We start from the raw sequence: 27,969 nt of genomic DNA on the forward strand, positions 1-27,969 counted from the left end.
TCAGTAAATGAATGGATCAAAAAACTATGGTACATATACACAATGGAATTTTATGCTGCAGAAAGAAAGAAGGAGCTCCTACCTTTTGCAACAACATGGATGGAACTGGAAAGCATTATGCTGAGTGAAATAAGCCAGGTGTTGAAGGACAAATACCATATGATCTCACCTCTAACAGGAAGCTAAACAACAAAGCAAACAAGCAAGCAAAATATAACCAAAGACACTGAAATAGAGAACAGGCTGACAGTGACCAGAGGGGAGAGGGGAGGGAATTTCAGGGGAAATAAGGGAGGGATTTAGAGGAACCTATATAAAGGATACACGGACAACAACTGAGAAGGGTGGAAATGGAAGGGAGGGGGGAGGATCGGGGTGGGATGGTATGGGAGTAATAGACAGAAAACTATACTTGAAAAATAATTAAATAAAAAATTGAAAAAAAAAAGAAAAAAAAAGTATTAAAAACCTCCAGGGATAATAACAATCAAACTAAGGGCCAAAATAGCCCCAGAAATAAATAAAATGAAACAAAATAAAGACAAGACATTTACTAAAAAATACAATTTTTAAAAATCCAAATAAAAAAATTTTACTTCATGAGGAGAATTTTAAACCTAAAATGCCATAGCAGTGCTATGATACGGTATCAAAAATACAAAAATGACATTTATAATAACGGCTACACTGAGAGAACCTACTCCAGCAAGGAACATCTCAGGCTTAGGACTCAGAAGACCAAATGCCATCAAGGGCCCTGATTAGCTGTGTGACCCCAAGTAGTTTATACGACCTCTCTGAACTATAGCATCATCATCTACAAAATGAGAATAATCATGTCTTCCTAAGAAAGTTATTGTGAAGATTTAATGACATATTGTACAAAAAGCCCTTACCACAATGACCGGCTCATCATAAACCTACACTACAAAATAAAGTCTGTTTTTGTTTCCAATCTTTTGCTCAGTCATTTATTCGGAATCGATAGAGAAAACAAAGATGAGGCCTCCCTCCTTGCTGGAGCTCTCACAACACAGGCATTTGGAAACCACCAGCCTTGGTTGCTGTAAGAATTGTGCAGACTAAAGAGGGCGGAAGAAATGGTAGAACAACTAAATGCGATATCTAGGTCTCACATGACATCAGAATAAACCTAGCAGATGGCTGTGAGGAAAAATAGAAATCACAATAAAGCATACAGCATTTATACCATCTATCTGCATACTACATTCAAAATTCAACTGGCTTTACTTTCAGCACTCTGCCACACGTGACCCTGATACCTCACAAAAGCCACAACCTGAACCCACAACAAGCCCCCATTAAGTAGCTTCATTCAATTACTTCATTGAGTGACTCCTATCTGCCCAGTATACAGATCTGGAGGATGGTGGCAAAGAATGGGCCGGACGACGAGGAGCTGGTTACTCTCACAACAGGGTCTAGAAGGTGACCACAGGGCAGGGTCAACGGTCTGGAATCAGTGAATATGCCAGACACTCAGGTCAGAGCCAAATAAATTATCCCAAGAAAGCAATAATGCTGTTTCCCAGGCTGATGTTTTAATTGCTCATCCCCATCCATAGCACCAAAACATTCCCATCCTAGGGGCTTCCTGCAACCATTCGAAGCTATGGAGAAGCCCAGTGTGAGGACATGAAAAGGGGAGGGGGGAAGGAGCGACCCTGAGTAATGATTTTTCTGGTTTATTTCAATTGTCATTTATTGATTTCCTAATACATGTTAGAGCCTTGAGAAAAACTATGAACTGTCAATAATGCTGTATTCTGCCTGCCCCACCCCCAAGAAATATACATGGAAGTGACTGTCCATCCAGGATTTATACAGCCAGGACTGGCCTGCCTGCACGGCCTCTCGCATTTCAGAGCCATGTCACAGCAACGAGGCACCATGGTTCAGTGTTCTCACAGCCTCGCCTCCAACTGCCTCTGAGGCTGTTAGGCTGTTCACATTTACTCAAACATAAACATGAACATTCCCCCTTTAATGTCTTTTTTCTCGCATAATAATCTGTACTCTAATTCCAAGAAATGCAATTTCATCGTTGGTTCACCAGGCCAGGGTTTGAGAAACGTGAGGCAACCCATAATGACTAAGGAATATAATGAGGACGACACGGGCAGATGATTTCAAGCAATGCAGTCATTTACCAGAAGGTACTTCCCTGATGAAAGATGTCAAAAAATTAAGCTCTAACTGCAGCCATGAACTGTTATATTTTGGATGGATGCCTGTGTGTGCCAGTGTCACCTTGCTCGTCATCGCTGAATGTCTAACTCAGGAAAGACTTTGGCCGGTAGGCAGAGGGGCTGAACGGGACTATGGCCACCGTGCCAGATTTACTACTGTTGCACCGTGCAGTGTTGGTCTTACCCTAGTGTGACCATGTGAACACCACACAGGGGCCCTAAGCTACAGCGGGCAGGGGTGGTTTGACTCAGTACTGGATGCTGCACTACGGGGGACTCTGGTTGGACTTACGTCCACAGCTGAAAGTGACTCTTCCTGGCCAGCCAAAGTCAATTACCCTTCCCGTCTCCACAGCCCTGCGGACCACTAACCTTCTGCTAACAACAGAGGTCTCTGAAAAGAGGGAAGCCTTCCCTAAGTAAACACATTAAGCAGAACCCCAGCATGTGCAAAGGAGGTAGAAAAATGTCTGCATAAAAAAATCAAGTGTGTACAAGTCTGTTTTGATCTAAACTTTGGACATTTGAAAATGGAAGGGTTAAATACGTAAACAGAAACAAAGGCCCTGGAATGAAGAAACATGACTGAAGGCCTCACATGGAGCACAGGACACCACATAATGTATCTCTAGTCACTCTGGGTACTCTGCCATTTGGGAGACAAAGATTTGGGAGAAAGCTCATTCACTGAAGGGAAACCATGTGTGATCAGGAGGGAATGAGAAGGCAGTGGTCAGATGGTTGTGAATGACTACAATGGGAACCAAGCACAGGGGACAAGGATGCAAAGTGCAAGAGAGAGGAGAAGAGCCAGCAAAGGATCCTCTTATTACCCCCTATAGACCACACTTTCTCTCCAAAAAGTACCAGGCAAGGTGTCAGAGATGATGATTGTCACGAAATTCTAATCTAAAGTCAGACCTAGCCCTGGCTGGTGTAGTTCAGTGGATTGAGCACCAGCCTGCAAACCAAAGGGTCACCGGTTCAATTCCCAGTCAGAGCACATGCCTGGGTTGTGAGCCAGGACCCCAGTAGGGGGTGTGCGAGAAGCAACCACACACTGGTGTTTCCCTCTCTCCTTCCCTTCCTCTCTCTCTAAAAATAAATAAATAAAATCTTTAAAAATAAACAGATAAAGTCAGACCTGGACACCAGGTCCTACCTCACTGGAGCGAGCCAGGTGAGAGAAAGCTGATAGAGTCTGGCCACCACCATCCACAGGGAGAAGGGGGACTTGGCACAGAGGGAGATTGGCACCTCTGAAGTAGAGTGGCACCTGTGTCACCCAGACACTCCATGGAACATGCTGGGGCTCCTGCAGCAGCTGGAACCCATAGAAGGCACAAAGTGACACACAGCCAAAAGAGCTTCTTAGCCAAAAGTTTTTCCAAGTTGTAAAATGGACATAATTTCACAGTCTCCCAAAATCAGTGATTTGTAGGGTAATATATCACATTATCACAGTACCCCAGGGAAATGAAAACCCAGGAAAATAATACCATTATTGGTAGAGCCCAAATTTCAGCAATTAGGAAGTGACTGAGTAACCTAGCACTCCACATGTTAACAGACTATAGATGCTTAATGTTCCTTGGCAACTCAACACACCCTTCAAAACTAAGTCTTTTTTAATATATTTTATTTATTATGCTATTACAGTTGTCCCATTTCCCCCCTCATTCCCCTCCACCCTGCACACCCTCTCCCACCCACATTCCATGTTCATGTCCATGTGTCATTAAGTTCTTTAGCTTCTACATTTCCCACACGACTCTCGCCCTCCCCCTGTCTATTTTCTACCTCCCGTCTATGCTACTTATTCTCTGTACCTTCTCCCCCCTTCTCCTCCTCCTCTTACTTCCCTGTTGCTAACCCTCCATGTGATCTCCATTTCTGTGGTTCTGTTTCTGTTCTAGTTGTTCAGTTTGTTTTTGTTTTTGTTTTAGGTGTTGTTGTTAATAACTGTGAGTTTGCTGTCCTTTCACTGTTCATATTTTTTAAATTCTTTTTCTTAGATTAGTCCCTTTAATATTTCATATAATAAGGGTTTCGTGATGATGAACTCCTTGAATTTGACCTTATCTGAGAAGCACTTTATCTGCCCTTCCATTCTAAATGAAAGCTTTGCTGGATAGAGCAGTCTTGGATGTAGGTCTTTGGATTTCATGACTTGGAATACTTCTTTCCAGCCCCTTTTTGCCTGTAAGGTCTCTTTTGAGAAATCCACTGACAGTTTGATGGGAACTCCTTTGTAGGTGACTGTCCCCTTATCTCTTGCTGCTTCTAAGATTCTCTCCTTCATTTTTATCTTGGCTAATGTAATTCTGAGTTGGACTCCTTGGGTCCAACTTCTTTGGGACTCTCTGAGCTTCCTGGACTTCCTGGAATTCTATTTCCTTTGCCAGACTGGGGAAGTTGTCCTTCATTATTTGTTCAAATAAGTTTTCCACTTGTTGCTCTTCCTCTTCCCTTGCTGGTACCCCTATAATTTGGATGTTGGAACATTTAAAGATGTCCTGGATGTTCCTAAGCCTCTTGGTTTTTTTTGAATTCTTGTTTCTTCATCCTTTTCTGTTTGGTTGTTTCTTTCTTCCTTCTGGTCCACTCCATTGATTTGAGTCCCAGTTTTCTTCCCATCACTATTGGTTCCCCATGCATTTCCTTTATTTCACTTAGCATAGCTTTCATTTTTTCATCTAATTTGTGACCAAATTCAACTAATTCTATGAGCATTCTGATGACCAGTGCTTTGAACTGTGTATCTGATACACTGGCTATCTCTTCACCACTTAGTTGTATTTGCTCTGGAGCTTTGATCTGTTCTTCCATTTGGGCCATTTTTTTGGTCTTGTCGCACCTGCTACGTATGAGGGGCGAAGCCTTAGGTGTTCACGAGGGTAGTGCAACCCACATCACTGGGTTGTGACGCTATATGTGGAGGCAGGCCAGAGAGGGAACAATAACACTTGCTCCACTCTCCATCAGATGTCAGTCACTTCCCCCACTTCCCACAAGCAGACTGGGTCCTTCTGGTACTGATTCCCAGGTGGATGGGCTTGTGTACATTCTAGGACCCTGTGGGTCTCTCCAACAAACTCTCCTGTGAGGCTGGGAGGCTCTCCCTGTGCCTCAACCCCCACAGGTGTTTTCAATCAGTGTTTTGAGGCTTTATTTCCTGGCGCTGGGACCCTGGGTTGTGAGGTCTGTCTCGCTCCCCAGTTTCACCTGGTTTATCTGTGCACAAATGTGAGACCGCCACATAGTCAGTCAGCCACCTCGCATGCAGTGCCTCGCTTCACAATCGCCACCTCACTGAGTCTGCCCGTTGCTACCCCGTGCCCAGGGTCCACCCATTGCTGTCTCATGCACCCAGGCCCTTGTGCACCCGGTGCCACAGCTTTTTCTGTCACGACCCCTCTCCACCCAGCCGCCCAACTTTGCCCTTCCTACTGGTCTGGATGAATGTGTCTATCTTAACTCCTTGGTTGTCCAACTTCCATACAGTTCAATTTTCTGTCAGTTCTGGTTGTTATTTTGTTTCTAAATTGTTGTTGTCCTTATTTCGGTTGTGTGAGAAGGCACAGTATGTCTACCTACACCTCCATCTTTGCGGGAAGTCCCAAAACTAAGCCTTTTTTCCCCTTTTTAAAAGGTCTGTGTTTTGTTTTCCAATAGAAAATAAAAACTGATTTCCTTGCTGTCAAGTAGCAATTTGATGTACCCATCCTCAACACCCACTATTCCAAATAATCCAATAAATTCTCTATTTTCCTAATATCACTATTTCTCAAATATAAATTGATCTCAAACATGCACAAGAAAAAAATAATAAAGCCAGTTGTTTTCTCCATAAGATGTAATCAAGGTGATTTGGTTTTGTTAATTGGGTTTTTCTAACTATATTTCTTTTTTTTTTAATTTAATTTTTTTTATTTATTATTATTATTTTATCTTTAGAGGGGAAGGGAAGGAGAGAGGGAGAGAAATATCAATGTATGGTTGCCTCTCGTGAGTCCCCTGCCAGGAACCAGGAACCGGGAACTGGCCTGCAACCCAGGCATGTGCCCTGACTGGGAATCGAACCGCGATCCTGCGGTTCGCAGGTCCGCGCTCAATCCACTGAGCTACACCAGCCAGGCTAACTATATTTCTTTTTGTCCTTTCTGAACCAGGAGAAAAAAGTCCTGGTTCAAGATAAATGCCAACCTTTTTTTTAAAAAAGTAGGTAAATTTTAGACAAGAGGAAAATATCCCTGATGTAGGAAGGTAGGAGGTTCTTTTATGGTGATGAAACATTGTTCTTTTAAACGTTAATGTACAATAGTCTTACTACCATGAGTCACAAAAAATTATTCACTAATAATTATAGCAGAGCTTTGCATCCTATGTAGGAAAACTCTTACACAATAGCAGGTTACTTTGCAAGATAAACTCCAGCATTTAGTCACCTAGCAGTTATTTACTGCCTACAAAAGTATCCTGAACTGCAGACTATTAACCATTTCGAAGATCAGTTAGTGTTTGTATTTGATTATATAAGTGAATTTTTAAAATCATAAACTCACAGAAAACTAAAGATTCAGAAGACAATTCATTGGGTTTGCTTCCCATCACAAGCCACTGTTTCTCCTTTTCAGATTGAAGCTACCATGATGAGTTGTATAGCTTCACAAATATTTTCATTACATGGCTTAATTTGTTTTCCAAATTAGAATCCAATTTTTTAATCCTAGAATCCAACTTTCTCCAAAAGCAACTCTTAAGTTTTACCTGATTATTTTCATCACCAGCACCCTGACCCAGCCTTCTCAGTCCCTCACACTGAACTTCTTTAATTACTGCAGGCTTGGCATCTCATGAGATCCCTATGATTTTTCAGCAGCTTTTTCAGTGCCAAGATTGAAGACCCCTTCATGTGTTTCTAGAGCCTCTCCCCCCTCACAGACTTGCCCGATGACTACCCACACCATCCAGCTGACATCTTGCGGATGGATACAGTTTTATGAATTACACTCATGCCTTCCTCGTGTCTCATTCCTTTTCAACTGCATCTCTGCTAACTCATGTCCCTGCTCCCAGACACCGCCCCTGGCCCTCAATCACACCTTTCATGCCAGTTTCCTAGTATTTGTTGTAAAGGCCTTTTGTTGGGAAGCCATGTCATAACATGAACATTTGAACTACTTTCTGAACTGGAGTGTTTTTCAAAGACAGAAAACGGGACTTTTCCTTCTGTATCCCTCATAGTACCTAATACATAGCTCTGAAAACAACTCTACTCAATCAATGATTATTGATTGGGGGATGATGTCATGGGTTTCTTGCATCGACTTGGGTTATATATATCCTGCTGTGGAGATAAAAGGTTCTCAGACATGGCCTTTCTAATCGGAAGAGTGCAAAGGTTGTTGTCCACACAGGCGGTCACGTGAGGGATGTAGGAAAAGTCACATAATGCTGCTTTTCACATGAACCTCTGCTTCAATTACTTTGACATTTTAGATAAAAGGGTGGAGGAAGAAATGTATGAAAGGGGATAAATCTTAGATATCTGAAAAAGACTTTCAGTTCGTATCTCCATTGTGAATATTTACAAGTAAAGCAAAAGTAGTCCAAAGAATCAAGAATTCAAAATAATTTGCAACATATGTGCAAATTCCAGTTTAACTTCTGTAGTTACAAACAAAATGCCCTGTAACCTGAAATTTCCTCTTATATGTGCATATGTAACTACATGTACATACTGACTCTGTTATGTGAGAGACCATCAGGTTGTTGATTTTAAAACCACTCTACTATTTTTCTGACCTACACTGATTTCTTCACATTCAGAATAAAATTGTGCATGTTTGGCAGTAACAGTTTTATCCGAAAAACTTTTCTCTTCATAAAATCTCTTCTAAATGTAGGTATTATTAATAAACAAAAAGCCACTTAAATATTAGAAAAACTTTTTGTTAGAGTATCTCTTGAGTCCAACATCTTAAAATTGAATGAAATTCTCCCTTCACTTATCTATTCTCCCATGACATAGAACCTGAGCAATGGTGTCCAATTTCAGAAGCCCATCACAGCAGGACAAGATTCCAAGTAGTTACAGAGCAGGTTAATCCTACAGAACAGCAGTATGACAAACCAGTGAATGTGGACCCATTTCCAGGGGGCGAAATAGCTAAGCTTTCCACAACCATAAAGGAGTTCAAGGTTATGCCAAAGTTTTTTTAAATTACTTTATTGTTATTCAATTACAGCTGTCTGCATTTTTCCCCCAACACTTCCTCCCCACAGCAAAACCCACCTCCCTTCCTTGCTTCCACCCTCCCCTTAGTTTTGTCCATGTGTCCTTTACAGTAGTCCCTGAAAACCCTTCTCCCCACGGTCCCCTCTCATCTCCCCTCTTGCTATTGTTAGATTGTTCTTAATTTCAGTACATCTGGTTATATTTTGTTTGCTTTTTTCTTTTGTTGATTATGTTCCAGTTAAAGGTGAGATCATATGGTATTTGTCCCTCACTGCCTGGCTTATTTCACTTAGCATAATGCTCTTCATTTCCATCCATGCTGTTGCAAAGGCTAGGACCTCCTTCTTTCTCTCTGCTGCGTACTATTCCATCATGTAATGTAGCATATTTTTTGATTCACTCATTTACTGATGGGCACTTAGGTTGTTTCCAGCACTTGGCTATTGTAAACAGTGCTGCTATGAACACTGGGGTGCATAGGTTGTTTTGGATTGGTGTTTCAGGGCTCTAAGGGTACAATCCCAGCAGTGGAAATGCTGGGTCAAAAGGCAGTTCCATTTTGAGTTTCCTAAGGAAATTCCATACTGTTTTCCACAGTGGCTGCAGCAGTCTGCACTCCCACCAACAGTGCACTAGGGTTCCCTTTTCTCCACAACCTGGCCAGCACTTGTTTCTTGATTTGCTTTTGATGGCCATTCTGACCAGTATAAAGTGGTATCTCACTGTGGTTTAAATTGGTTATGCAATAGTCTTGATAAAATTCTGGGGAGGAGGACTGCCAAGAGGGCTCATTATTTGAAGTAAAAATTGGTGGAACTGGCTCTCAAATATTAGTATGCATAATTACATGGAGCACCTAATAATAACACAGATTTCTGGGCCTCCCTCTTACTGGGTTGAGGCCAGGCCCACAAATGAGCATTTTCAACATGCTCGCCAGGTATCTGTGGGGTAGGAAACCACAATCTCGAGACACACTGATCTGCAGGAAGCAGCTCACACTTCTTTTTCCTCTACAATTTCCTAAAAATCCTTTCAGTATTATCTTCTCTCAAGATCCTTGGGCATTTCTGAGGAAAAGTTAAGCAGCTGTAGAATTAGACAATAGATCATTTAACCAAGCAGAAGAAGAAAAATCAAGACCTCGCTCCAAACAAATTATTAGGTTATTGCTAACATGAGCACAGCACTCACGCTCTCCATCCCACATAGCCACAACCAGCTAACGAGCCAGTAACAGACTGAGGCCAAGCTCAAACACAGCTGCAAGCAGAGACACAGGCAAATATGCACACATACATATACACAAATGCGCGCGCGCACACACTATTTTAGTTCTTTGGGTACTCCCCAGCTCAAAGTCTAGTATATGACACAAAGAAGACACCCAGTAAACATTTGTTAAAACAACAAATAGAGCAACAAGTCACCAAAAGCAAAAAGAACTTTAGAGCAATAAGTCACCAAAGATTCGTCTAATAAGTCAGCAAGAAGAACCAGGCTGGTCAAACTGGCTGTGCAAGCCCCACAACTGAACTGAAAAGCTCTAGTGTTGTGACTATAAAAGAAGTAAAACAGTAAAATTTTAAATACATATGAGGTCTGTCCAGGGAGTATCCAGCCGTGTACTATAAGAGACATTTATTGAAGAAGATACAAGAAACGTACATAGGACAATGACACCTCAGTCCCCTTCAAAGAGGGCACCTTGGGACCTTACACAGTTCTCTCAGCATCCCTTGCACAAAATAATTAATTCAAAATAATGAAAAATACTTTGTTGAAATCACTATCAGCTGCCCCATTGTATTTTCCTGAATCTTACTGACAGTCTGAAATCTCTTCTCTTTCAAAGGTAATTTTAGTTTGGGGAAAAGCCAGAAGTCACAGGGCACCAAATCTGGCTCTAGCGGGACTGAGTGACCTGAGTGATTTGATGCTTTGCAAAAAACTCTGTATGAGATGTGATCCATATGCAGGTGTGTTGTCGTGATGAGCTGCCAATCAGCATTTGCCCATAGCTATGGTTGTTTTCACTGTATTGCATTTCTCAACCAACTAAGAACACTGAGGTAGTACTCCTTATAATTGTTTAGCCTGGAAGGGCATACTCATGATGAACAGCACCTTCCTAATCAAAACACACAGTTAACATGGTCTTGGTCTAGCTGCAACTCTGCTGTACCTTCCTCAGGCACGGAGAACCAGGTGACTTCCATTGGGACAATTGGGCCTTTGTTTCCAGATCACAGCCATAGACCCACGATTCATCTCCGGTTATGACCTTCTTGAAGAAATCTGGTTCATCAGTAGCAGTCTGAATCAAGTCATTAGCAACTGTATCATGATGTTCCTTCTGCTCTGGTAGCAGAAGCCACGGGATGAACTTTGCCACAACATATTTATGCCAAGATCCTGTGTCAGAATCTCAGACACAGTAGTTTTTGGAATTCCCAGATCAGCTTCTAGTTCTCACACTGTCAGTTGCTGATCTTCATTGATTGCAGCCCATACACAGTCAACATTCTCAGGTGCTCTGCTTGTTGCAGGCCTTCCAGCATGTGGATCATTTTCAACACATTCTTGACCACCTTTGAAGCATCTGTGCCACACTTATTTGTGCTGCATTCATTGTATCATCCCTGAAAGCTTCCTGAATCAATCATCTGAATAGTTCCCATGGAGGAATGTTTAAGCTTGATGCAAAATTTGATGCAGATTTGTTGCTGTACTTGCTCATTTTGAATGCAATGTGCACATAGTGCACATGCTCACTCAATGGCATCTACTGCCCCCAGTGACTAGTACAGTGAAGTCATCGTTGTTCACACATGCGCATTCCAGTCCACTCTCCTTGACTGCCAGATTACAGCGATGTCATGCAAATTGTTCTCATTGTATTAACAATTGCTGGACTTTTTCTAGACAGACCTCATATATAATTTTAAATAAATGTATGAACACCACCACATACATATTTTCTTTTTAGTTACTGCAATCTTTTTTTACCTTTACTTTTTCTAGTCATGGATAAGCTCCCAGAACCAATGTTAACAGTCTAGTATTTACTAGTCTATATTTTTTTTCCTACACATATAATCCTAATCAGACATATGTACATACAGGCATGCATACGCATATGCCTGCTAACAGGGAGGGTTTTGTAACTTATACATCTTTCTGTATGTGTGTTTCTCACTGAACAATACCTTATGGACATCTAAGACATCTAGTGTACCTCTGTACATTCTTTTTAATGGCTGCATACTATTCCACAATATAAATGTGCATAATTTATTCTACTATTACCTTGTTGGTGGGCTTTCACTGTTTCAGTTTTTGACTACTACAAACAATGCTAGCCTAGAGATTCCTGTACATATGCCTTACACGCTGATGATTTTATTTCTATGGGAGAGATTCCCAGGAGTGAAACTGCTAGATCAAAGAGTAAATACATATTTTTAACAGTTGTTGCTAGATTGCTTTTTTTAAAGGCAGTAACATTTCACATTCACAAAACAGTTAATATTTTAGTCAAGATTAAACAAAATTGTGCTTAGAAGGCAAGGAATTCATCATCTTTCTACAGCAATCCTCTGGTCTCTGCTAGGCCTCTAAGGCCAGCTGGGTCTCCTCCACTGTTTCTCTCCTGGACAGCCTTGCCGCCTTCCCTAAAGCTCAGAAATCTGTAGCATTCCATGAATGGCCTTTGCCATCCTATGAACTCCCTGCAATTATATCCTAACATTGGCATATTTTTGCTTTTGTAGTTTTTCAAAGGAGAAGTCCAATGGCTTTCATCAAATTTCCAAAGGGGTCCATGACCCCCAAAAAGTTAGGAGTCATTCTCTGGAGTCTGTAGGATAACAAGAGGATTCAGATATTACTGATGACATGATTTGATTTTGCTGATGATAACCCCCCAAAAGGTGAATTTTATTGAAGCAGCTTTCCTGTGTCCATCAAACAATCAAAAACATTTTTGATCCACATTATTTTAAGAAAGAGCAAGCTGAACAAACAGTTTACAAAAGGGCACAGCTGTTGGGGGGGTGTAGAAAGAGCTATTTTCCAAACCAGCTAAAAGATCATTTCTTCTTCAATATAATGTTTCTCAGAGCAGTTGATATTTGATCTATGTAAAAAGAAAGGCAGTCATTTTGAGCTCCCATTCAAAGGGGTAAACATTTCAGTGGAGAATGAGAAAGGAGAGCTAAATGGGGTGCAGAAAAAATAACTATTCACAGAATTTGGAAGCATGCCTTTTGAGGAATCCAATGAACACCTGTAAGTCCAGAGTCAGGCCCAGCGATGCTCCTTCCTTGCAGGGCCACTGGCTCCTCCCCACACACACCCTCAGCCCAGGAGAGGCAGCTGTCTGACCAAAGAAGTCAGTGGAGATTAAACCAATAAATAATTAAAGCAGCTCTGTATAGAAAAATTACAGGAAATACAGTGGGTCCTTAAATGAGATTTCTTTGCTAGTAAAAGTTTGAAATCAAGAATGCCATGAGTTTTCTTGATTTGTAATGAATGCCAAGAAAAAAATCAGAAAGGTGGGGGGGTGGGTTGTTGGGGAGAAATGGAGACAACTGTACTTGAACAACAATAAAAGAGAGAGAGAAAGTGTTTAATTCATCATTCTTATAAGGCTGCTTTTCGTAAAATTATCTCCTATTGTCCCTTCTTCATTTCATAGATTATCACATGATCAAAAGTTAAAATATAATCCTGACAATTGTTTAGCATAGTTATTATTAAATAGTAACTATTAAATTAAATCAATAAGATTTCTAGCTTCTAGTTTAAAATTTAAAACAAAGGACAAAGATGAAAACATATTTAAAAATATTACATTATTATACAGAGGGAGCAAAAGCAGGTTTACAATTGTGAGTATACGAAACAGAGTTTCTTCTTGTATTATTATTTATTAATTGTACAAACAACTGTAAATCTACTTTTGCCCCACCCTGTCTTAGGTCACTTGGTGTCTAAAAGTACTGTGTGCTTAGGAAACTAAATCTGTAGCTGAAGACACTTGTTAGATTTCCCTTGAAGATTATAGATTCCCTTGAAATAAAAACAAGTCCACACAAACAGGAGCTCGAGAGTGTCAGTCAGAAGGGGCCACAGTGTCCCTCCTAGTCAGGATCAAATTTGTGTGACCTTGGTTTCCAACTGACCATCATCCCAACCCTTGACTTCACCAAAAATCAAGAGAGAGATGGGGTGGGGTAAAGGAAGGGAGGGAAATTCTAATTGTTCTCCTCTAACATTTTGTGATGAAAAACACTCCATTTAAAAAAAAAAGCACAACGCATATTTTCAGAAGCCCAAGTACAGCTCTCATTTCAGAACACAATACAACGATTGTTCCAGTGGAAGCTTTTTTAAAAGGTAAAGCCAATTAGTCATCTTTCTGCACAAAACGTCTTGAGTCAGTTTCCATCTTTACAAGGTCCCTGCAAGCTCCAGCGGGCAGTACTTCTGAAGTCAGTGGGTGGTACAAACAAAATTCTACAATAATAGGAGATGATAATCAGACCACATAATTTCTGGTAAAGGAAAACTCAGGTCCTTTAGGAGAGCTGAAATATTCAGCATATCAATTGGGCCTACTGTGTGCTGCTGGCTACCCTTGAAGCTACTCCCAACAGTCTTTTTTTGAATCCAGTGTGAAACTGCAAGCTTGGCCTTACCGCCTGGGGCCCTCACAAGGCAGTGGTTCCAGGGCATCATCCTCCATTCAAAAATACACTATTAGGAAATTAAGCCTATTAACTAATTAAGAGTATTAATAAGTAGTAATCAATAAAATGGGGCTGCTTTGGGCGAGCAACTCTGTGTGAGGAAGCATTGAGAGTTACTGAGCTGAGCAATACTGAGTTTCATCCTTGAGCCACCACCTGAGTGGACTGAATTAACTCAAGGTTGGGGGCCTCTGCAGAACAAACTCTAGAAAGGAAAGGGGGTGGTAAAAGCAAACGGAAGCACTGTACAGAGAAGAGACAAACTTCTGCAGTCTCAAAACTACTACATAACTAATCAAAGACATTCAAGAAAAAAATTTTAAATAAGAAAGCATAAAGGAAGTGAATTAAAACAACTAAGGTATTTCCTAAATGCATACTAATATGTAGAGTTATTCTAGTTACTTTTACATAAGAAGTTGAAAAATATAGGACTAAAGACAAGTTGCTATCAGTGAACATATATTATGACTGTAACTACTTTTTTCTTTTGTCCTCTTGTTTTTAAACATGTTAATGTAAAATCAGACATAGCTTCACATGTGATTTGCCTATTAACTCTATCAGGCCTATATGATGTTCCAATTATGACCTCTACCCAATATCTGAGACTGACCTAGAGAATGGTCAAATGAAATGGTAGGTTGGATTATTATTATTTGGTGGAAAAGAAAGCATGATGGTTCCTTTCCTTCGAACTCTTTTACTGTGAACTAGACATGTGACTGCAGAACATTTCTGTACTACAATCAAAATCATTACAAGGAATTTTAGAAACCATTTAGTTAAAACCCATTATTCTGCGCCCTGAAAATGCCAGTGGTGCCCACAGCCACATTTAGTGGTAGAGGCAGGACAAGAACTCACAAACCTCCTGATGCCTCCTCCAGGGCTATATTTTACCAAATAAAATCAAAGGTTAGTGATTTATTTACAAGGTATTGAGATAAAAAATAAATAAGTACATTTTCTTTATTTCTTCTAACTGCTCCATGATTTCCCACAGGCCTCTATCACACTGAAGTGAGAGGAACTAAATTTAGTCCCAACCATTAACCTGACCCCATCCAATATTTAAACAATCAACTTGGGTAAATTATTTCCTCCTGTTTCCTGGCTCCTCTCGAAGATGGTTTCTAGGTTGTCTACATGCAGATACGGCCTCCGTGACCTCAGAGTGTAGAAAGAGCAGAGGGTCAGACCCATGCCCATCCTCTCCTTTAACTCCTTTGTCCTTGGTGGCATCTCCTTGTCCTCTTGATCACTAGGCATCCTGCTGGTATCTGATGCTGAAGGTGGTGGCTGATGACCTCATGGTGCATTCTCCCCTGATGCAGAAAGAGCCTGGTGGTATCACTTGCCAACCCTGTCCCTACTCTCTACTCACTGAAGTCCCGTCACTACTCCCTGCCCACACCAGCCCCCGGCCCAGTAGCTCCCCGACAAGTGCCCTTAGTATCTCTCCGTGAGGTGCACTGGAACGTCCATCACCTTCCACACCACATGAGACACTAAGATACTGGGAGAAGGAACTCAAATTCTCCCCTGCCCGCCACGCTGTGGAGGCCCCAGGTTCATTGGTGAGGTGGGAGATAGTTCCAGGTATACCTTGCAGAGTGGTCTTCTCTGCTTCTCACTCTCCACCCATCTAAAGCTACCCCATCTTCATTCTCAAAAAAACTTCAGCCAGAAGAGAGGGATAGTCAGACTCCACGCTCAGATTTTTCTGCCTTCTTCCTGCAATCTACCATGGCCAGATGGGAGATAGGCGTTACCCTCCACATGGGACCACATTTCCTCCTTCCCAAAGTACAGTTCACTCTTCTTTGTCTGGGCCCATAATGAGGGGTAGTAAGGCAGAACACAGCAAAGAAAGATGAAAAACACATTGGTTTAATATTTTAAAAATAGTCTCCTCATTGCAGCTGTTATACACATGACCCCAGACTCACGACATTGATAGGCTGCTTATTCAAATGCCTAATTCAAGGACCAGTAACCTGACTCCAGCCCACAGAATAAGAACAAATAGCCTGTAGCCTCCCTGCAAAGGAGAACACACACGCCCTCCTCCAAAAGCTGTGGGAATGATGGGAAAGGAGACAGGATGAGCCAGGAAGGCACCAAAGGCCCTCTATGCTGGGACTCTGAGAACAGATGGGAAGAATATGGGTCATTTCAGGTGGGTGAGGAGCAGAAGGCCAGACCTCTGTGATGAAAGGCCCTAAAACATCATCCCGACACGGCAAATCAAAACATCTTGGTTATTTTCCTGTCTGTCACTACCAGCATGTTTGTCTCTTGCATCATTTTATCCAGAAGTACAATAGGAAAACAATCTGACTTACGGGAAATTGTGGGGCTTAGAGTTAACATCTGCACAGCATGTTATGTTCCCTGAATGAAATGTGCCATATCAAGTGAATTAATATTTCTCCTTTGAAGTTCTTATTCCCATTCAGCCCTTCCGATATGTGAAACACAATCTCTGATCATTTTCCCTGCCTCACAACCTTGAAAAGAAATATGCAGAAGCTTCTCCTTGTGAACTTTTACCTTTCCATACACGAGAAAGCACTTATTTTGGGAAGGAAGAAGTATCACTATAGGATCAGAATACAGCATCAAATGGTAAAAAATCAAAACATGGTAACTACAAAGCTGCCAAAATGAGGTTCAAAGAACATGGAAAATTAAAAGGCAAGAATGAAAGGCGTCTTGTCCAAGAACAGCGGAACGCAAAAACTACCCAAAAGAAACTATCTAGAGAGTCAGTCTTCCTGTTTAGAAGTCTGAGGTTCTCAAGGAGGTAAAAGACCTGTACACAGAAAACTATACAACACTGAAGAAAGAAATCAAGGAAGACAGGAACAAATGGAAACATATACCATGCTCATGGATTGGAAGAATTAACATCATCAAAATGTCCATACTACCCAAAGCAATTTATAGATTCAATGCAATACCTATTAAAGTTCCAATGGCATATTTCACAGACATAGAACAAACACTTCAAAAATTTATATGGAACCATAAAAGACCCCGAATAGCAGCCACAATTTTGAGAAAGAAGAACAAAGTAGGAGGGATCACAATACCTGATATCAAACTGTATTATAAGGCCACTGTAATAAAAACAGCCTGGTACCGGCATAAAAACAGGCACATAGACCAATGGAATAGAACAGAAAGCCCAGAAATAAACCCAAATCTCTACAGTCAATTAATATTTGACAAAGGGGGCAACAACATAAAATGGAGTAAAGATAGCCTCTTCAACAAATGGTGTTGGGAGAACTGGACAGCTACATGCAAAAAAATGAAACTCGAGCACCAACTTACACCATACACCAAAATAAATTCAAGGTGGATAAAAGACTTAAATATAAGCCGTGAAACCATTAAAGCCCTAGAGGAGAGCATTGGCAAGAAAATCTCAGATATTCCACGCAGCAATATTTTTACTGATACGTCCCCTAGAGCAAGGGATATAAAGGAAAGAATAAACAAATGGGATCTCATCAAAATTAAAAGCTTCTGCATGGCTAAGGAAAACAGTATCAAGATACAAAGAGAAGCAACAGCTTGGGAAAACATATTTGCCAATGATACCTCAGACAAAGGTTTAATCTCCAAAATATACAAAGAACTCACTTGACTCCACTCATAGAAGATGAGCAACCCAATTAAAAAATGGGCAAAGGACTTGAACAGACATTTCTCCAAGGAGGACATACAGAGGATCCAGAGACACATGAAAAGATGCTCGATATCGCTAGCTATCACAGAGATGCAAATTAAAACCACAATGAGATACCACTTAACACCAGTCAGAATGGCTATCATAAATAAAGAAACAAATAACAAGTGCTGGAGAGGTTGTGGGGAAAAGGGGACCCTAGTCCACTGTTGGTGGGATTGCAGACTGGTACAACCACTATGGAAAACAGTATGGAACTTTCTAAGAAAACTAAAAATGAACATGCCTTTTGACCCAGCAATGCCACTATTAGGAGTATATCCTAAGAACCCTGAAACACCAATCCAAAAGAACCTATGTACCCCGATGTTCATAGCAGCACAATTCACAATAGCCAAGAGTTGGAGGCAACCTAGATGCCCATCGGTAAATGACTGGATCAAAAAGCTATGGTACATTTACACAATGGAATTCTATGCTGCAGAAAGGAAGAAGGAGCTCCTACCTTTTGCAACATCATGGATGGAACTGGAGAACATTATGTTGAGCGAAATAAGCCAGGTGGTGAAAGACAAATACCATATGATCTCACCTTTAACACGAATCTAAACAACAAAACAAGCAAGCAAAATATGACCAATGACACTCAAATACGGAGCAGGCTGACAGGGTCCAGAGAGGAGAGGGGAGAGAATCATAGGGGAAAAGGGGAGGGACTCACATGAATAAGTATAAAGGACACATGGACAATAATTAAGGTGGGGGGCAGAAATGGGAGGGAGGTGGGGAGCACTTGGGGGGCAGGGCAGGGAATAAAAAACAGAAAACTGTACTTGAATAAGAATTAAATAAAAATTAAAAAATACTAAAAAAAAATTTAAAAAAAAAGAAGTCTGAGGTTCTCACATGAGATAAGGGAAGGGAAGAGGACCTAGCAAAGAGCAAAGAGTCCACTGAGACCAGGAAATGGGAAAAAAGATCTGCATTTGGAAATGGGATCCACGGCTGGGCAGGATACAGCCGGCCACGCTGGGACCCCATATGGATCTGTCTGCAGGGGAGTACTCAGACCTCCACCTCCCTGGAAATGCTTTGAAACAATTAAAATATGCACAGCTTCTCTCAGCACCTCTTGTCACAGTTTCAGTTTTACCTCCTTTTGTTCATTTATTACCATCCTCTCCACACTGGACTATAAATCCCCTGAAAGCGAGCACTTTATCTGGGTTTTCTCCCTACAGCATCCCAGGATCTAGCGCAGAATTTGGCATATGATTGGTGCTCTGCGGCAAATAAAATTTAGGTCAAATTTATAATAGAGTAGGGACCCTTGGAATGAAATTTGAATCATATAGAGGATGCTATCCAAAATAGCTTTCCAATCATCCTCAAATAGTAACTAAAATTTCATATCAGGGATTTGTTGCCTTAAAGGAAGTCAGTCTTCAGTGTCACCCAATTAAAATGCAACTGCCACCCGAGAAGGGTCTTGCTCTAGGTAATTATTTAACACCCTTACTAGGCGGTTAGATGACAGATAACCAAGAGAAAAACCCTCCTGAAATAGAGCTTAGAATAAGGAAGCACAGAGAGGTGCCATGGGCAAGCCACAGAAAGAGAATGTGTTGCACGTGGCCTCCTTGAACTTCCAGAGGTTTATATTGAACATGTGTCTTCATTTCTCCCACAAAGATGTTTAACTATTATGTTCCCCATAAAAAACTACATTACCTTCTCACACTTCCTACTATCTTATATCATATTTCCTATAAGCCATATTTTTTATGCTTCCACAGAAATGTGGAAGATTAAAAAAGAATCAACACAAATTACAAAATGAAGACTCAAAGGTTCCAGAATGATTTGTATGCTATTCATAATCATTTTCAACCTTTCACTTTATAGCACTCATAAATTACACACACTCCATTCAAGAACATAGTGAGCCCCAAATCTCTATTATTTCCAGCACGACTGCAAAAAGCTAAGCCAAACGCATAAACAACTACGTGTGAAGCAGCTAACATTTCACCTTTCTTCTGAGCAGTGCTTTTCAGGAGGCCCAGGACTGTCACCAAGACAGTATCCAGGGCCCTGGGAATGGGAGGATGAGGAGAAGCAGGGGGAACGTGCAGAGGGTGGGGGTTCACTTCCCCACTCTGCTGCAACAGCCCCACATTGCTCTCTTTCCCATATACACTTCCACTCCAATTTCCATTTGAAAAACCATTCAAACAGCTTTAAGAAGTCTGCAGATCCTGATCCAAATTACTCAAAACACTTGTGTCTTTCTTCCAATAAAGTATGCTACACAACCTTAAAAAAGAAACACTTGCTACAACTTAATATTAAAATAAGTTAAGAACATATCTCTCCTAAGGAGCTTTTCATCTTTCTGAGTGTTTTGAAGTTCAGGGATTCCCCAACTTACAAAGAATTTGTGTTCCAGAACTTTAGTTTGTAAGGCAGGGCACTGGAACTCAGGGCGCATGTTCATAGAAAAAAAATGGGCAGTGCCAAGACAAGCAATGAAAGCTTGATGCCCTGCAGGTAAAGATAATGTTACCAACACACTAGAAGTGGCGTTTTCCTTATGTTCCTTGCTGCCTAACCAGCATTTGTTATTTCTCTGAGGCAGTGCATCCTGTGACATGTGCTGAAAAGGGAGCTGGTGAGGATGAAGGGCTTCCCTCGACTGCCAATTTTCAGGGCAATCCATGTCCACTGTGGCTCATGGCTGGCCCAGTAGTTGTTTGCAGGCTGGATAATGCCCATAAACCATAGCCTCACTCCAGTTCTGAAAAGCTAAAGCATGGCTTGCTCATTTATTCTCTAATATTTTGTACCACTTTATTATGACAATCTCGAACCTAATACAGATCCCCGCCCTGCCCCGCCCCCCACCAAAAAAAAGCTTTGAGAGGATACAACACTTAGGGGAAAAAAATGCTGTCTGTGTTTACAACCCTCTCAGAGAAAGAAAGGAAAGGATAACATGTACCTATAAATAACTTTCTAGGTTGGACTGCAAATTAATTTTTGTTTTTCCTTCATTTTGGCTCATTTGGGAAGGTAATGAGCTGAAAGAAAAGAATTAGCTTTAACCAAACAATTCCAACAGATTTCAAAATATCAAAACTTGGACTTGTGAATGGATTTGACTCATTTAGCACCACAAGTTATCAAAACAAGTCAATAAAATGTTAATAGTCAATCTTCTCCCAAGTCTGTTGAGCTGTTCAGAATTCTTGACATCAAAATGCTAAGGAAACGCTCTGCCACAGAAGCAAATCATTCAGGATGTTAAAATTAAATTGATCTCCATTAATGAACATTATCATTAGGGTAGACAGCATTCCACGCCTACGCAAGAACAGAAGTGCCCTTACAGAGGGCTCCTACCTCTCACCCAGAAAAATAACAGTTACAATAACGAGGAGGAAGATGACTTCCTCCTACATGTGACTTTCGCACTTTCTGCAAATTCCACCTTTATTCACTGGTCTATCACCTTGAACTGCAAGTTTTTGCTTACAGATCTCCTTTTCTAGGTGTTTCCTGAATAAAAGGGTCAGAATACTGGTAAAAGTATGGACACTGGGAGCTCACAGGCTAGGTTCTATTCCAAGTTCAAACCCTTACTAAGTTATTAGCAAGGCCGAGCGATCTATATTCTCTAAAAGTGGAGTGTTTCATTAAAATAGAGATAAAAATAGATGCCTGTCTCACAGGGCTGCTTGAGAATAAATGAAATAATACATGTAAAATTCTGTGCCCTGACTGCAGCAAGATGGATGGTGGTGCTGATGCCTTTACAGTTCAACACGTCTTTTTTTTAATTGACTTGCACTTCCCCACACTGTCTGCCTCATGAAGTTCTACATTTCCTAGAAGGAAAGACATTTGAGCAAAATCTTTTTAAAAACCTGATGCCTTCACCTGATCACTGCATGGAGACCCCAGAGCACTGTATGCACACCTCGCCTCTACTGGCTCTTGTCCCACCAGCCTGCCACATTTGTTTATGCTGCCTCGAAGTCTGCAGCTTGCTACGTGGGGAAGAATAAAAACAGCCTTTCGTAAAAACAGTGAGCTATTTTTTAATTTGCATTTCTAGAATCTGGCACAAGGTAAGAAAACAATAAATGCTTATGCCTGGGCCAGGCAAAAGGTACCTATAGTCACTAACTGAAGGCACAGTGGTCACTAACTGAACCCAGAGGGAGCAGTGTGCCTCCCAAAGAAAGGAGACAAGGGTCCACATCAGATCCTTTCTTAACCTTCCAGGCTCCCCTCAAATCCCACCTCCAGCAAGAAGTGCTTTCCTTTCCTTTCTGAATCCTTACTGTACATTAAACATAACAGTCACTCTTGGAGGACGCGGGGGTGTTAGTCCTGTTTCCTCCGAAACCCTGTGAGCTCTGTGAAGGGAGGGTTAACTAATTATAAATTCTTCTGCACAGAACAAGTTCTCCAATGTGCTTGAAGTACTTCTGCAGAATTATCTAATTAATCCGAACTTGATGAGAAGAAAGGCGTATTGGATCTGCACAGGCTGCAGCCAAGCCCTGGCACCCTCGGCGGCGTGAATGACAAAGGGCTTCCCTGCTGGCCCACAACCGTGCCTCTCTGGCCAGCACTCAATTTTTTGAACTAATGGCTTAGCACACAAAAATTAGCATTTTACACAAACCCAAAACTAACTGCCAACCAAGTCCTGATGGCATTGATAACCAACAGTAAACTCTACTTTGAGTTATATTTCCTCTAATTAAATGAACTGTGAAGTGGTCTCCAGTCCCCCGGAAAGAAGGTGGTGGGAACCACCATCTTCCCTGTGAGCAGATAAACCTGCACAGAAATAATTAGATCCAGTGCAGCTGAAAGCGAACTACTCTCATTAAGAATAGCGGCAGCCTGATGAGCATTACCTAGACATCTCTTTTCGTCGCACATTCTGCTCTTCTCCCTTCTTCATAGCAAGGAGTTTCAGGGATAATAATAATAATAATAATAATAATAACAATAATAAGCCTCCACAGGCATATAACATTTTTTAACTTTTCAGAATGCTTTCACACCTATTTGGTATTTGCAGTCACCCTCAAGATACGTAGAGAAGATAAGACAGGTCATCTCACTTTACATTAAACACGAAGAATCGGACTGGCTGGCCCAAGGTCCCCACCAATGAATAGCAGCAAGAGGACCACGACCCGACCTTCGCTACGCCCTCCCTGGTGTCATTTCACTACAGGCAAACCTCCGAGATACTGCAGGTTCAGTCCCAGACCACAGCATTAAAGCAAATGTAGCAATGAAGCAAGTCACAAGAACTTTTTTGGTTTCCTGGTACATATAAAATTATGTTTACGCTATACTGTAGTCTATTAAGTGTGCAATAACATTGTATCTAAAAAAACAATGTGCATACCTTAATTTTTAAAAATATTTATTGCTAAAAAGTACTAACCATTATCTAAGCCTTTAGTGGGTCACAATCCTTTTGCTGGTAGAGGATCTTACATTCAATTTATTTAAAAAAAAAAGTAATACCCACAAAGCCCAATAAGCCAAAGTGCAATAAAATGCGGTGTGCCTGTACACCACTGACAAATGACTGCAGTGTCCTTACTCAGAAGCTTCAGACATTGTGGCCGGCAAGACCTGAAGCGAGAAAACTACTCGTGAAGACAGCACCCTGGGTTTCTTAACAAGAGATTGGAAGTCCCTGCAAAAAACACTGCTGTTCAAATCCCTGGTCTTAACCAATGTGTTTTGCCATATTGAAGGCAGGTTTCCAACCAAAATGGTTGACTGGGAGCCAAATGTGGTGTTCTAATCTTTGTTCGTGCTGTCAGTGTGACATATGAAAGAAATATGAATAAAGTGACAGGATGAAAACAAAGCTCGTGGCTGGTGTGAGACACACAGACAGAGTGTCAGCCCCACACGCACTGCAACTGGGTCAAGTTAACACCTCTTGTTCCCCTACATATGCGGTGTGGGGAAGCTATTTATAAAATATTTTTAAATATTTAGGACCAAATAAATCAATATTGCTGGGAAACACTTACTCTGACCAGAACGCGTTTACTTGCCCTAGGCCCATGTGAATAACAGAACCGAGAATTTCAGGAGGATCCCAGACCAGGAACACAACAGAAGTCCAGCAGCTCACCCAGAATGCCCAGCCAGGCCTGCCCTCGGTCTCCACAATGGCCAGAGACCCGGAACAAACAGGACGATGACAGAAGCTCCAAAGAGTGGCTCTGTAAATAATATTTAGCACCAAAATAACAAAAAAAAAAATGAGCCTTCTAGAAATTACCTGACTCTGCAATTCACTTTGCTGCTTCAGGCGAAGATTTTCAGGTGTATCTGCCACAGTAGTGAAGGACTGCTTTGGGTAGTGTCTGTGGAGAAATTTTTTTAAAGAACGTAAGTAAAACACTGTCACAATGGAAAGAGGTATCTCTCCTCTTAGCTAGGGTCATCTCTACACCACTATTCTGGGTCCCACCCCCTCCTTCATTCTTAGGATCCTCTGTCACCCAGTTATTCCCAACGTCTCCCCAGATTTCAACCGCAGCATCTCTACTCTCAGCTACTTCCCATCGGCACCCAGGTACGTCTCCCACCTTTGACTGTCCTTCTGCCCACCCCACATACCATTCTGGCATGTGGCGACTAGAATCTATGCTCTCCTTCAGCCAAACTTCCTTAAAAAGAGACCTAAACTCATTGTCCCTGTTTGTCTCCTCTCCAACTCTAGGCATTTTGGCTTCTAGCTTCTGTTTCCAGAAGTTTCTCTAGCCAAAGTTATGCCTGCCTGTTTGTCTCTGGTCTTCCTCTTGTGTGGCCTCCCCTCCATCTTGAAATATCCATTCTTGGTTTCTATGTCACCACACTCCTGACCTGGCTTCTTCCCATCTGCTCTTCCTTTTCCATCTCCCAGGGGCTCCTCTTTGTTGATCTCCTCCATTCCCACAATTTGGGGCACCTCCTCTGTAAGTGCTCATCACTCTCAAGTCTGTTATCACCAGCCCAGTGTTCCCTCCTGACCTTCAGATCCAATGGCATTTCCAACCGTGTATATCCCATGCCCACCACAAAATCAACCAGTCGGAAACTCAGCTGTCCATCATCCCACCGGACCCCCAAGACAAGGCTCTCCCCTTGTATTCTCTCTTTCATTTATTAGTGCCCAATTGCCTACGCCAGAAACATGCAAGTCATTTGGGCTCCTCACACACCCAGTGAATCAGTCACCAAAGTCTATTACTTCTGCCTCCTAGATGTGGCTCAATTACATTTACTTTCTCTACCTCCACTGCTTTCTTTTCCACCACAGGCCACATCTATCTCTCAGGTCACTACTATACTTGCCAGTCCTGTCCTTCCAGTCTGAATGGTCAAAACAAATGTTTGAAAATGCCAATCTGATTACATTATCCCTCTGAGTAAGAACTTTCCCTGGCTTCCCACTGTTCCAAGAATAAGGCCCAGCCTACCTTCTCCCCCGTGATCAGCCCTCTGCAGACGTCTCGCTCACCTGCCACGTTATGGCCATGGAGTTCACCCTTCCCTCCCACCTCTTCCTCCATGCGCCGCTCCCCAGTCCTGGAACACGCATTCTTCTCCCAACCTACCTCTCTGGTGAGCTCCTCTTTATATATCTTTTTAAAAATATTTTGTTTAGCCCTGGCTGGTGTAGCTCAGTGGACTGAGCGCGGGCCTGCGAACCAGACGATCGCGGTTCGAGTCCCAGTCAGGGCACATGCTTGGGTTGCAGGCCAGTTTCTGGCCGGGGCCAGTTCTCTGCAGGGGATGCACGAGAAGCAACCATACACTGATGTTTCCTTCCTCTCTCCTTCCCTTCCCCTCTAAAGATAAATAAATAAAATATTTTTTAAAAATATTCTGTTTATTTCTTTTTAGAGACGGGGAGGATGGGAGAAAGAGAAGGAGAGAAACATCGATGTGTGAGAGATCACTGATCAATTGACTCTCGAACTCCCCCAGCCAGGGACCTGGCCTGGAACCCAGGCATGTGCCCTGACAGGGAATCAAACTGGTGACCTTTTGGTTTGCGGGACAATTCCCAAGCCACTGAGCCACACCAGTCAGAGCTCCTTATCTTTTAGGCCATTCCTTAGATGTCACTTTCTTCAAGAAGCCTTCCTGGTCTCTCAAACGTGCCCTGGAATGTACTTTCCTTTCCATTATAACCCTTATCATATCCATCTGTAAGTTCCTGTTGACGTGTCTGTGTCTCACAACACAAGGAAAGTCCTACGGCAGCAAGAACAGGCTGTCCTGTCCTTTGTCAGAGCACACTCAGCACCTGCCAGTGTCTGCCTCATAGTATGACTTCAATAAGTATTTATGAAGAGAAGCAAAGAAAGAAGGAGGGGGAGAGGGCAGGAGACAACATTCGGGCAAAGCCTGAGAGCACAGGTCAGGCTATATAATAAAGCTGCACCATGTTCTGTCATATATGGACATGCACGTAAACACACAGGCCTCCTGCTGGGGAAGTGAGGGCACGTGTGTGTGAGGACACACCACTGATCAGGGCCACCTCCTCCCCATGCCCAGCTAGCACTGAGGGTACATCTCTAGCTGCTGCAACCATATCAGCACAGAAGCTGTGGAACTNCAATAAGTATTTATGAAGAGAAGGAAAGAAAGAAGGAGGGGGAGAGGGCAGGAGACAACATTCGGGCAAAGCCTGAGAGCACAGGTCAGGCTATATAATAAAGCTGCACCATGTTCTGTCATATATGGACATGCACGCAAACACACAGGCCTCCTGCTGGGGAAGTGAGGGCACGTGTGTGTGAGGACACACCACTGATCAGGGCCACGTCCTCCCCATGCCCAGCTAGCACTGAGGGTACATCTCTAGCTGCTGCAACCATATCAGCACAGAAGCTGTGGAACTCGGAGCCATTCTTCAAAGAGCCCCCTCCCGGGTCCCTCTCCTTGGCAGTGTCCACCCCCTGTTTCTTCCTCTGGTTTCCTGGAAGTCCTCTAGGCCCCACTGCCTCACACTCTGCTCCCCCTGTAGAAGGTTCCTTTCAGCCTCCCTGTGCCCGGTTTCCTATGAGAAGACGTACGGACTAATCATTCGTCAATGCAAATAAACTGAACAACCTACCAAAAGTACACTAGCCCTTCCGAAATAAGGATTAAGTATATTTTGGAGCCCTGTGGAGTCAGATTTGTGATCAAAAAACATGCATTCATGCCTCATTTTGCCAGCATTCTTCAGTAATTAAATGTCCCACAGAAATATAGTTTCCAGATAACTGAGGTTAAAACCCCATAACTTACTAGACACACTTTAACTACTGTAATTAATAGCCTTCAAAAAACCATTACATAATTTTTCTGCCTATTTAGAGTGTAAGCAAACCTAATTTAAGTTTCATCATGACTCCTTGGGGTCATCGGAATAGAAATGATCAGATCATGATACAAGGCAGCTGTGCTTTCAAAGTTTACAAGGGTTGGGAGGGCCTACACCGTACGTGATCACCGTACTTTTACAGCTGCGAGACTGTCAAGAGATCATGTCTCACACGCAGCCCTCTGCTCCTCACATCTCCTTCTCTCCTGGTTCCCTGCTTCTAACCCAGACTGAGAAACTAGGCAGTCAAGTTTGCTTTAAACATTGGTAAAAACTAGAGTCATTGCTTCAAGAGAAGAAGCCACAGGAGGCAAGGTCTCTCCCTCTCCGGCCCTGAAGTCACGGATTTGGTGCCAGGACGCCCTCGGTGCCACTTCTGGACTGCACTCCAGATACCCAAGGAGTCGGATGGACAGCTTTACGGACAAGTCGGTCTCGGAGAGTTGAACATTACTGGACTTTAAAACCTAGCAACTGCCTATGGCTCTACTTTAAAACTAAAATAGCAGAAGCACTTTTAAAAATACATTCTGTAAAACAAAGTTTCACAAAGATTTTTTTCAGGGGGTTCATGAAGTTTAATTTTAAGAATTTACATACATATTTTTAACTACTTTAAACACTATAATTAAAATCTACTCTCCAAT

General features: G+C 42.1%; 1 protein-coding gene across 1 annotated transcript in view; it reads right to left on the minus strand.

Annotated features, from left to right (window-relative positions):
• LOC118995162 (LIM zinc-binding domain-containing Nebulette-like) overlaps positions 1-27,969 on the minus strand; it is a 187,026-nt gene that overhangs the window by 37,421 nt on the left and 121,636 nt on the right. Inside the window, exon 3 of the mRNA XM_037058094.1 lies at positions 24,239-24,323. Coding sequence (XP_036913989.1) covers positions 24,239-24,323 — 85 coding nt within the window. The remainder of the gene's footprint in view (positions 1-24,238; positions 24,324-27,969) is intronic.

The sequence above is a fragment of the Sturnira hondurensis genome, unplaced genomic scaffold (genome assembly GCF_014824575.4).
Source record: "Sturnira hondurensis isolate 20B ecotype Veracruz unplaced genomic scaffold, ASM1482457v3 Scaffold0009906, whole genome shotgun sequence".
Lineage (NCBI taxonomy): Eukaryota > Metazoa > Chordata > Mammalia > Chiroptera > Phyllostomidae > Sturnira > Sturnira hondurensis.